Source organism: Gavia stellata, chromosome 30, assembly GCF_030936135.1.
Source record: "Gavia stellata isolate bGavSte3 chromosome 30, bGavSte3.hap2, whole genome shotgun sequence".
Lineage (NCBI taxonomy): Eukaryota > Metazoa > Chordata > Aves > Gaviiformes > Gaviidae > Gavia > Gavia stellata.
This window is the reverse complement of record NC_082623.1, coordinates 4038576-4049947: the sequence shown is the minus strand read 5'-3', so window position 1 is coordinate 4049947 and position 11372 is coordinate 4038576. Positions and strand designations below refer to the sequence as shown.

At 52.4% G+C, this 11372-nt stretch overlaps 1 protein-coding gene across 2 annotated transcripts; it reads left to right on the top strand.

Moving 5' to 3' along the window:
- Positions 1-80: 80 nt before the first annotated feature.
- MED20 (mediator complex subunit 20) lies at positions 81-4768 on the top strand. Of its 2 annotated transcripts, none has more exons than XM_059831124.1 (4): positions 81-106; positions 259-413; positions 2133-2386; positions 4115-4768. In XM_059831124.1, the coding sequence occupies exons 1-4, from the start codon at positions 93-95 to the stop codon at positions 4328-4330; spliced, it is 639 nt and encodes a 212-aa protein (XP_059687107.1). In that variant the 5' UTR covers positions 81-92; the 3' UTR covers positions 4331-4768. The 2 variants fall into 2 exon arrangements, with proteins under 2 accessions (XP_059687107.1, XP_059687106.1); XM_059831123.1 differs by having other exon boundaries at positions 4088-4768.
- Positions 4769-11372: the final 6604 nt, after the last annotated feature.

Here is an 11372-nt window from a genome sequence, read left to right as displayed (position 1 = left end):
CGCCCCGCCCCTTCCGGCGGCACGTCGGTCCCGCCCCTTCCGGCGGCGCTTCCGTCCCGGCGGGTCGCTGGGCCGCGGCGGGCGGGTGCAGCATGGGGGTGACCTGGTAAGGGCTGGGGGGAGGCGGCGAGGGGTTCCCCGCCGGGGGGGGCGCGTCCTGGGGTGCCGCCGTAGCGGGGAGGGAGCCGGGAGAAGCCGCCGGCCGGGCCCGGTGCGCCGCCGGCGGGTCTCTGACTCCCCGTTCTCCCCCGGTTACAGCGTGGCGCAGGTGCCCGTGGCGGAGGGGAAGAGCGTGCAGCAGACGGTGGAGATCCTGACGCGGAAGCTGGAGCTGCTGGGGGCCGAGAAGCAGGGGACCTTCTGCGTGGACTGCGAGACCTACCACACCGCCGCCTCCACCATCAGCAGCCAAGGTCAGCGCCGGGAGAGCCCCGGGCCGGGCCGGCGGACGGGTGCTCTCAGCCGGCCCGGAGCCGTCTCTGCTCCCACTGCCGCCTCCAGCTCCTCAACAGGGGGGCTGCTGGTGAACCCCGGCTGCGGTGACAGCACGGTCTCCCGTAGAGCGAGTGTCTGCTGTGGGTGAGGCCACGGCTCTGTCCGGACCCGGGTGGGCCGAGGCTTTTCCTGCAGGTCATCGCTGGCTTATTTGTCACGGGTTTATTTATCGTCGTGGGGAAGGAGCAGCCATCTCGTTGCCTATAGAATGCCTCCTCTGCTGCGGACAGTGCGTGCTGCGGTTCCCGTCGGCCTCTTCTCTCCTCCGGGAGAAGGCGCGTCCCCGTATGCGGTGCTGGGGGAGCCGGGAAGGGTCGGCGTGCGGCACAGACCACCCTGCCGCGGCCGGTGCCCTGTGCTGGGGCTGCCCTGTAGCAAATGCCTTGTTGCGCCCTTCTGCCTGCTCACTAGCGCTGTCTTCCCCGCTCCCTGCGTGCCCCCGCCTTGCCCTGCCCTGGGGATGACCATGTGGCGCGGGGGAGCCCTGCCTCGAGGATTCCTGCTCGAGCCTTAGCAGCCCTCTTGGGTATCTTTGCTGTCAGCGTATTTTTTCCGTTAAACTTCTTAAAAAGCTACCTCTGTCTGAGTTGCTTTGGAGGCTGCGTTTTGCTCTGGAGAGGGTGGGCGCGAGCCTCCTGGCAGCATCTGCCTGTCTCCAAGGGACTCATTTGAGGGCAGGCGGCAGCAGCCGGCCTACAAGCTGGAGGCAGTAGCAGAGAGGAGTGCCGGCTCCCAGGGTGGTGGGGAGCAGCTCGAGGGCAGGTTTGAGGCATGAGATGACCCAGCTGCTTCCAGGGGATGTGCTTGGAGGACCCCAAATCCTCTCTTGACATAGGACGGCCTAAAAAGGTAGCTCAAAGGTGTGGTGTGGCCTGCTCACCTGAGGGGCTGTTCCAGCCTCTTTCTTTCTCCTAAACACCTGGATTTTCCACATCCTTTTAAAAACACTAGTGTGAACATGACCACGGTGGCTCGGTGGCTGTAGAGGTCCGCACTGAGCCCGTGCAGCCTCAGGGCTCTGCTCAGCCGGTTTGCCCAGCCAGATCCATTTGAAGCTATCAGAGCAGCTTTTTGCTGCTTTTTCTGCAGCTGGAATTTGCATGGCCACTTCCGTAGAAAGGCTTTTTTGACCCATGTGGATAAATGAGAATTTTTTCTACCTTTTAAAGCATGATACAAGCTGGACACCCTGTTTTCCAGATCGTGTCCCAGCACATCCTCCCCCAGCAGGACTGATGGGTGAGTGGGAGGAGAGGCAAAGCCCAGCCTTCCTCCAGTGACTGCGGGCAGGAGGACAGTCTGCAGGTGCCTGGCCCCACATTTGGGGATGGGAGGTGGGTGGTCTTTGCTGACACCGCCCCCCAGTCTTGCCTCCAGCTCACCCTCTGGTCTCTGAGTCGTATTGGCTCCTTATCCTTGGGCTGCAGAAGACTTTTTTTCTCCTTTAACTTTAAATCTTAGGAAGGAAATACAATCTATTCACTGAACAGCTGGATCGCATAAAGCGTGTGTGAGTGGTACAAGGATCCTGGAATTAAAGCAACAAGGAGGACGCAGGAAAAAACAGATGCTTCTTTAAAGAACATACAAGCGCAGGACTTGGTTTTATAGCCCAAATACCATTGCTCTTATTTCAGGGCAGACAGGCAAGCTGATGTACGTGATGCACAACTCCGAATATCCCCTCAGCTGCTTCGCTCTCTTTGAAAGCGGTCCCTGCCTCATAGCAGATGCCAACTTTGATATCCTTATGGTGAAGTTGAAAGGCTTCTTCCAAAATGCCAAGGCAAACAAGATAGAGAGCCGAGGCACCCGCTACCAATACTGTGACTTCCTGGTGAAGGTGGGCACAGTTACAATGGGGCCCAGTGCCCGTGGGATATCTGTGGAGGTAAGAATTGTCTTTGAAGGGTATGAAATACAACTACAGGCAGGGAAATCTCATGTCGGAGGCTAGACGAGAAATCCCCCATCCCTTCTGTGCCTTGAGTTTATTGCTTGTTGCTGGTAGTTTGTACTAGATGCATTCATGTATGCAGCAGGCAGGGTATTTATCTCCTTTTCACAACAAAGTTTAATTCAGGCGGGTACTTTGGGGCTCAGCTGCAGTTACAGAAAAGCCTGTCATTGAAGTGTCAGTAAACAAAACCCCGAAGGGATGCCATCAAACTAAAAAGCTACTTGAAGTCCTGATGCACAACGCTAGTAGCGCACTTCAGGTTAATAAGCATGCCGAGGGGGACAAAACAACCTCTTCTCTGCTAATTCGATGCTGATTTGGGTTTTGCTTTCTTTCTGCATCTCGAGCAGACAACAGCGGAGCTGAGCCCTGTGGAGCAGGGCCCTCCTGCCCCAGGTTCTGCTCACGCAGTGTAGAGATGGTCTTTTCCTCACCAGGGAGCTTTTGGCAGGCGTCAGTCCTACCCTGTGGCATGCCAACCTGGATTGCTGCACTGCGGGGTGCACCGTGGGCTCGAAGCCTGCTATCAAACCACTTCCACGCTCTCCGCTCAGTGCCGTGACTGCTGATGAGGCTCGAGAGCGTCGGTTGCCAGCTGCTGACGGGCGTTTCACGGGGTGGAGGCTGGGCTGAAGCAAACTCTTACAGGGAGATTCTTCAGCGTACACGAAAGGGGTACAGGAGGATCTAGGAAGGCATTTGGGGAGGTGGTTGACTGAGCGCGAGCATGAGTCGAAGGCTCACAAGCTGTGGACAAGCCTCAGCTGGGCTGAAAAAAATCTCGGAAAAAAGACAAGGAGCTGGGCTGCGCTAGTATGGGAAGGGCAAAGCAGAGTAGGTCAGATTCCAGACATCTAGATGTATTGGTGCCTAACAGTCTTCAAGATAGCTGAGAATTAGATGCTTAAAAGTCCTTCAAAATCAGAGCTTATGCTTTTCTAAACACACAAATCCTGTTATCTGATACACAATTAATAATCACACTGCGTCTACTCAGGCAGGTGTTCCTAGCCAGCAGGGACGAGGATTGAGAAATTGCTTATTTCTTCACTGCAATAAGCACAGATGTTGCAGTGTCAGTGTGTTGCTATTAACCTGGAGTTAAACAGAAGCTTGTTTTACCCTAAACTTGAGTTCAGGACCAGATTTGCCAGGTGGTCTGGCTGCTTCTGTTTTCATTTAGTAGGTTTTTCAGGGTTTGCATTAGGACTTATGCCTGATTTGGGACCAGACTCATATTTAGTAAAATACTGCAAGTCCTTAAGTCCCAAGGCTTTTTCCAGTACACTCCTGAAAGATGTCACAGCCATGCGAGTCGTCTACCTACCAGCATGTGGGAATGAAGTTTGGTTTTGGGATGGGATAAAGTTAATGTGGCATTTGAACCCATGTCCCAAGACCTCCACTGTTGGGGATTTAATAAAAGCAGTGCCCTACAGGGTACATTTTACCTCCCCTTCCCTTTTGAAGGGATTGCTCGTATGTTCCCAGCATGTTCTGTTCATATATATTTGTCCATCCTTGTTATATGCTAAATATTCTCAGATGTTTTTATGAAAAGCATTCTCTCTATAGTGAGGCAGAGAGAGGAAAGCACGTTGCCTCCTGCGTGGTTATTGCGCCTGCCATGAGCTTCAGGGCTGTGGTTTCTGTTGCCAGGTGGAGTACTGCCCCTGTGTGATAGCCAACGACTGCTGGAACCTGCTCATGGAGTTCATGCAGAGCTTCATGGGGAACCACACTCCCGGCATCCCGTCTGTGTTTGGCACCAAGCACGACAGCATCTACAGCCCAGCGGACACGATGGTTCAGTACATGGACCTGTTCAACAAGATCCGCAAGCAGCAGCAGGTGCCTGTAGCGGGGATCAGATGAAAGGACTCCCTGGAGCCTGGTTTAGAGCGACTGCATCCTCTTTTCTGCCTACCCCTGTGGATCAGGAGTCCCTCCAAAAAGCAGCACTGGAGGCAGCCCAAGGTTGTTTTCTTTTTTCTTCTCAATCTCTTTCTCCTGTTTCAAAGCAAAGGTCTTGAATGCTGTGCGTAGTTCTTGTTGTCCTCCTTCACGTTCTTGAGCGTGCCTGGGATCGGGCCCATGGTTCTGATGGTTCTTTGTACAGTGCTTTGTGCAGGGGATTACTGTTCGTTGGCAGAAGGAGGGAAAAGGAGAAATTCCAGCCAAATGCATGCAAGGGCAGAGTTTCCTTGACTGCAAACAGCTACATGAGGGGTTTTTATCTCTCTCTCTCTCTCTCTCTCTCCACGTGAAAGTGTCTTGTTATTTTTCATAAAAATAAAAAGCTGTATTTTGTGAGGAGATGGAGTCTTTCTGCACGGCAAGTGTTGTGCTGTTTTGTATTGTTTATTTACAGCTTTTGAAATTTTCTGTTGCATGGAGACAATTCTTCAGCAGTTTTATCTTTGATTTGGTGCAAGGGCTTTATACCCCTGAAGCAAACTAATTTCCCTGTGGCAAAATCTACAGGAATTCTTGCATTCCTATTATGGGTATGTTCTTAGCTTGCCTTCATCTTTTATATCTGATGGGAGTATTAAAATCTCCTACCTCTCAGATGATACCGATGAAGCCTCGTGATAAATAAATAAGCCTGGTAGGAGCTCTCTCATGCATTGAAAGAGAATACTAACCGCTTTATCTCATTGTGTGAAAGGTAGGTAATAAATGTCCTATCCCTGCACAGCATTTCTCGTTTGAGAAATCCTGGTGACTTCAGCAGATTTAATGGAGTAAGGAAGGATTTGGGGAATAAGAGCCAAAAATTTATTGGAAAACTTAACAATATGATATCAAATTAATTTTTTTTAGTAGTGATTGATTTTTACAGCAGGAAACCCAAGGAAATTGGATCCCTTTTGAGCTACCTGTCCCCTTGGTTTTACATATTTGGCATCAGCTTGTAGCTGTCACTTTTTCTTCTCCTCCCTGGTCTACCCCCTGCTCGGTCTTAGAATAAGCAGAAACACCCTCATTCAGCCACCAACCTTTGCGCTGAGCTTCCTTCGTGGTTCCTGGGAAGGCTGTGTGTAGCACCTCTACAGCCCGTGTCCCGGACATGAAGGGCAGGTGTACAGAATGTCTAAGGATGGTTTTAGGAAGGGATATTTGCGAGAAGGACAGTGGATTCCTCATGAAGAAGCAGTGTGCATCTTGCTCACAGAAAATATTATTGGTTCCTTGCCGATACATGGGTCTTGAAGAGTCTGAAGAGCAAGTAAAATAGAAATAGATTTCTCCTAAATAGATTTTTTTTTTTTTCCTTCTGAAGCAGTGGGGGGGAAGGAAGCTGTTTTGTTACTTGATTTGCTGGCTGGTGGAGAACTGGTTACTTAGATATGACTTCTTTGTGATTATCATTTATACCTGTAAGTCTAATTAACTGTTAGAGTGCCTAGAGCTTTTAGTGCGGGCATTTAATACATTTAATCAGCACTGGGTCCAGAAAGATCTGGTTAATGGCGTAATAAATGGCATAATGTACCATAAGTGTGTTAGAAATTGCAACATGCTGAATATACTGAATTTTTGCAACTCTTACTTCAAGTTCATGACGTGTACTGACTTCAATGGGACTATTAATTGCCATTGATGAAAATTCAGTGAGAATCTGCCCTGCTGTCATTCCCCATAGTTAAGTGTGGCTGGGAAAACTTACGAAAACAAACTCTAGTCTCTGTAGAAATATTTACTTCTGTCTCTTGTCCATTTTAAGTCTTAAGGTTAAAAAAAATACCTTTTAATCATCAGATTAGTCATGCTGAATGTTGCTAATACTTTATTAATTCCCAAAAGATCGGTTCTGTAACCAGAGATGTCAAAACTCTGGTCACATGTCTTAAAATGTGTGCTGGAATCTCTGGGGACTTCTGTGCTCTTATTAATACATTGTACTGTTCCTAGAGTAATAAAATGGGACCCCTTGAGCTACATTCTGCCTTCAATTACACCATTACAGCCATTGACGTCAGTAGGTTTCCACGCGTGTGAGGAGGGGGTAGGACTTAGTCCTTTAAGTCTTAGCAAAAATGTCTGTTGTTGTAACTGCATTCTGTGAACGAGGGGATCAGCTGCCCCACACGAGGGGCTTTCTACTTTCTTGATGGAGACAATGAGAGTTTTTCAGTCTTATTGCAGTAATCCTCCTCATTCTGCTCCCCCCCCCCAGCATCAATACAGCAGGTTAACGTGGCTTCGAACATGCTAGTCTGCATCTTAACAAGTCTTCAGGGGGCTTTCAGTTGTGTTACATTAATGGGTTGAGCCAGTGTAATTGAAAACCACCCTAATTTTGCCTGTCAAGGCATGGTCTGGAAGGTTGTTTTCCTGTTGCTCCCCAGTGTTTTCTCAGAGAATGCAAAATCTAGAGGGAGAGGCTGCCAAGCTGTAGTCCTGTACCACTGCAGATCCTTTTTTCTGCTTCTGCACCTCTCAAAAATCACTGGCAATGTTGTTGCTTTCTGTGAGTTGAAGCCTGACCTAGAGGGGACTTGGGATCTTGGGGATGTGGGTCTCACTCTTGCATCGTTACAGCTTTCCCCCTCCGAGCTCTCAGTGGAGTCTGGGTGATGTCGCCAGGGTCACCGACACTTCAGTGGCAGAGAGAGAGTCCAAGTCTCGCTGCCACCCTGGGGATGCTGTGGGCTTTTGTTCTGTTTTGTGCTGTGGCATTTTTTATGAGGAAGTACTTACATAGCAGCTGCACCCTGCTAAGATGTACAAAGAGAGTGAGGACATAAGGGCCTCGTTAATCTTCAGTTTTAATTCTTAGCAGACATTACAGACTGAGGGCTCATTCCAGTGGGGAGCTGTTGAAGCGTTGAGCATGACTGTGGATTTCTGTGCAGGTATGGGTTCAAAACAGACCAACCACTGGTCAGAAAGGGAAGGTGTAGAGAAAGGATGACAAAGCTCACAGGAAGTGGAATTTGTGGGAAGGCTGGCTAGTGAAGGAGACCACAAGGCTGTGGAGTGTCCTTGTGCCATGGCAGAAGAAAGCAGGCTCCCACCTGTCACAGTAAATTGCAGTGCTTTGCCTCAAAACTTCCTGGGACAAGATGGGGGTGGGGGGTGGAGGGGGAACCCTTTGTCCCTGTGCAAAGAAATTATATCTGTGACACCGCTGACCGGCGCTTCGTGTCATCAGTGCTGCGCGGTCCACGACTGCTTGCTTGCAGCTTGGCCCCAGCTCAGTGCTGCCCGGAGAGCAGGACTCGCCGCTCCCTGGCAGTTTCCCCGACTGTACCTCCTGCAGGCTGCAAAAAAGAGAGTTGTCCCAGTGGGCGCGGGTGACTCCCGAGTGTGGCTGTCCCTTGCTGGGGACAGGCTTCTCCCCCGGCCCCAGTGCCGAGGTCCCTTTGTCTCTGAAAAAACACGTTTCCATCCCCTCATGGCTCCTGCAATGAGGCAACGAACGTGTGACCTAGGGGCCTTCGAGTGACCCCTGGCAAAGGCCAGTATGGCTCGTGGGCCCTTGTCTGTGTGCCATCAGTGCTGTCTGGCCCCGTGGGGTGCCCACCTCTGTCCCCTCAGGGGCCCCCCCATCACTTTAGGGGCCCTGTGGGGTGTCCCCCCATCACCTCAGGTGCCCCATCACCTCAGGGGCCCTGTGGGGTGCCCCCCCCCATCCCCCATCACCTCAGGGGCCCTGTGGGGTGCCCCCCCCATCCCCCATCACCTCAGGGGCCCTGTGGGGTATCTCCCACCCCACACAGCCACCTCAGGAGCCCCGCGGGAACGCGCCACCTCCCGCGCTGCCCCTTTAAGAGTCTCTTTGTCTCCGAAACATCCTTATTTACCCTCCTGTGACTCAACCAAACTTCAGCCTGGGATTCACAAAGCCCGGTACGTCAGCGGCCGGGGCCGGGCCCAGGCAGTCCCCGCCCCTCGGCGCTGCCCTCCCGCTACTCGACCGTAAGCCATTGAAGAGCTCTCCCTAGCGGCTACGCAGAGCTCGTAAGGTCCGCCAGAACTCTCTCTGCCGCGGCGTAGACTGCGCAAACGACGTTCGTTGGTGCGCCGCTGGCGCCGGGCTCCGCTCTACGCTATTGGCGTAAGTAGCGGTGCTGAATGGGGAGCGGGGCGAGGGGGAAGGCGGACGCGCTGTGTGGCGTGCTCTCCAGCCAACGGCGGGGCGGGGCTCGGCGGGCGGCCAATGGGCGGGGAGAGGGCGTGGCCGGCGGCGGTTGGGGTGTCTCGCGCTGGGTGACAGCTCGCGCGTGCTGATGATGGCGGTAAATAAAGGGGCCGATGCGGGGGGGGGGGGGGGAAGGCCGCGACCCCCCCGAGGGCGGGGGGGGTGGAGAGGAGCGGGGGACTGGGGGGGGGCACCCCGCTGTGAGGAGAGTGCTGAGGGGTCCTCGGGGCCCCCCCGGAAGGGCCCCCCCTCAGTGCGGCTGGGGGGCGCGAAGGGGCCTGAGGCGGACCCCGACCCGCCCCCCCCGCCCCGGTGGCTGCCGCCTTTGTCTGCGGGCGGGAGCCCCGCGCCGGCCTCGGCGGCTCCGCAACTTTCCCTTTGTTGAGGCGCGGGGGCCGCGGGAGCGCCCCCCCACCCCACCCCCCCCCCGGGATCGGCCCCTCCCGGCCGGGCCCTCACGGGGGCTCTACCGCCCCCCGCCGGCCGGGGGGGGGAACAGCGCGGGGGGGCGCGTCCCGCCGCGGGTGGGTGCGCGGGTGGGTGGGGGCCGCGGGTCGTGGCCTTGCTGCCGGCGGGGAGGGGGAGCGCGCCTGAGAAAACTCCCCGCAAACCCCCACGCTGTGCTTGGAGGGGGGAGAGGGCACAGAAATGGGGAAAATCGGTGCTGATTCATATTTACTCAAAAAAAAAAGCTGTGGGTTTTGTGCGTTCCCCGCCCGCCCCCAAGGTAAACAGCAGAAGTTAATAAGGGGGGGCTGGGGGCATCTTGGGTTGAGGTCTCTCCGTTGCTGGTGTCCGCCTGAGGTAGCAAAGCATCCTTGAAAATCGCGTTTTAAACATAATTCAAAGCAGAGGGGGTCGCAGCGATTTGCATCCCCTCCTGCGACCGCTCGCATAACCAAAGAAAATAACTGCTTACGCGTTTGAGCCCCTACAAACAGGAGCCAATTTTAGAAAAGCTGCTAATTTTAGGAAACGCGCCTGCTAATCGTGTTAGGTGCAAGTGTACGTAGGAAAAAGCAGCATGATCTGTGTGTTGAAACAGCTCCTGATCTCCAGGTACAGTCGGTGGGGGAGTATTGACAGTCGTGATGAAAGCGCCCAGTTATTTTGAAATATATAAGGGAGGGGGAAACAAGCGTCTTTGCTTTTCAGAGCTACACTTGTACTTTTAATCAGGGAAAGGTGCTACGAGTTCTTGAAGCCGCTGAGCTCGTCTTGCATGAGATGTTGCGAAATTTGGTCCGTTTATATACTGCTGCTTCAGAGAAGATGCTCGCTGGAACCTGAGGAGCGTGCGGTGAAAGATGTGATAGGCGCTACTGATTCCTCAGCCCAGGCAAAACTCTAATTGACTTTGGCGGGAGCTTCTCCTGAAGTAGTATCAATCGTTTTCGCGCGAAGGCAAGGCAAAAAATAGGGACCAGATTAAAAGGGATGATAGGGAGCTGGGACTGGAAGCAAAAATAAGGTGTCGGGGAGGGGGAGGAAGGGGGCTGTTGGTGGAGAAGAGATCTGAGCTGCTGCTCGAGAAAAGGAAACGCACAGCTGGGACGTGAGAATGAGGACAGAAGAAGGAGCTGCAGGAGCAGGGAGGGTGAGAGCGGGTAAATGGGTGGAATTGCGAATGTAAAAACTCTCTGTGTGTGCGAGTGCTGTGGATTAAACTTGCCCTGGGATTAAACAAGTGTCTAACAGAAGTGGTTGGAGTTGCACCCTGTCTACAGCCAGCAGTAAATGCAGCGCTGGGGTTTGCGCTGAATTTCTGCTGCTCTGCCTTTGGCAGCTACGCTTGGGGGTTGCTGTTGGTTTACAATCGTCAAATGAGTTGGTATGGTTTAAAAAAAAAGGGGGGGGGTCAGCAAAAGCATTTGGTGGTGTTTTTAATTGCTTTGAAAATATTCTAGGTGCAAATATTTGAAAATTATGTGCCAAACATGAGCAGCATTTGATGTCTCTGAGCTAGGCGTGCTTTCAAACATGAGGCTGCAAATGGTAAACGCTTGTTTATTTTCCCCCTAATCATTCTTCCTATTAATATGAGCTGACTTCAAGTGAAAAGGGCGTTTTGAAGTTGGCAGCTTTTCAGGTCTGGAATAGTTCTTGGTCTTGTGCAAGTTCTGTTTGTTACAAAGAATTTTGCTTATTCAGGAGCAGGGCTTAACAATAGTCACATATGCAACGGTTTATAGAGTGTTACAGCTAGTAAGTCAAAATCGGGGATTTATTTAGCTGTTGTGTGTCCAAAGATCGTTAGTAAAGGATCTGTTGCCGCAGTTGCTGCGGAGATTCAGATTGCATGTGGTACAAAGCCCCGTGGTTGACAAGACACGCTGGAGGCCTGTGAGAATGGAGAAATTGTGAATAAGCCTCATGTGCTGCGGCTTGCAAAATGAAACAGCGCTTGGTCTGATTAGTATTTGGATTGGTAAACTCGAAGGGAACAGCAAAGCATCTATCTTTCCTGTGTTGTACTGTTAATCATGGGAATACTGCTGACGGGAAAGAAAAAAGGGCATGTTTAGCCTGGTGTATCGCCTCTCTGCTTCTGGGTGTGAAAGCCTTGAGTGCAGTTTCTTGCTGCAGTGGATGTCTTGCAACTAAGCGTAATCCTTCGCTTGGTGTCTTGTTTGCAGCTCTCTGTCCACATCAGAGGTTGCAGGTTGTTTTACCCACTGCTAAAACACACACACTTGTTAATTGGGGTTTTTTAAAAGTAGTTATTGTTTTGTCTCAGCACCTCAGAACGAGTGACAAGAAGCTCTT

Excerpts from the sequence above, each read along its gene's own strand:
- MED20 (XM_059831123.1), top strand. Across the intron at positions 414-2,132 it reads CTCCACCATCAGCAGCCAAG|GGCAGACAGGCAAGCTGATG; the intron begins GTCAGCGCCGGG and ends CTCTTATTTCAG. Across the intron at positions 2,387-4,087 it reads CCCGTGGGATATCTGTGGAG|CTTCAGGGCTGTGGTTTCTG; the intron begins GTAAGAATTGTC and ends GCCTGCCATGAG.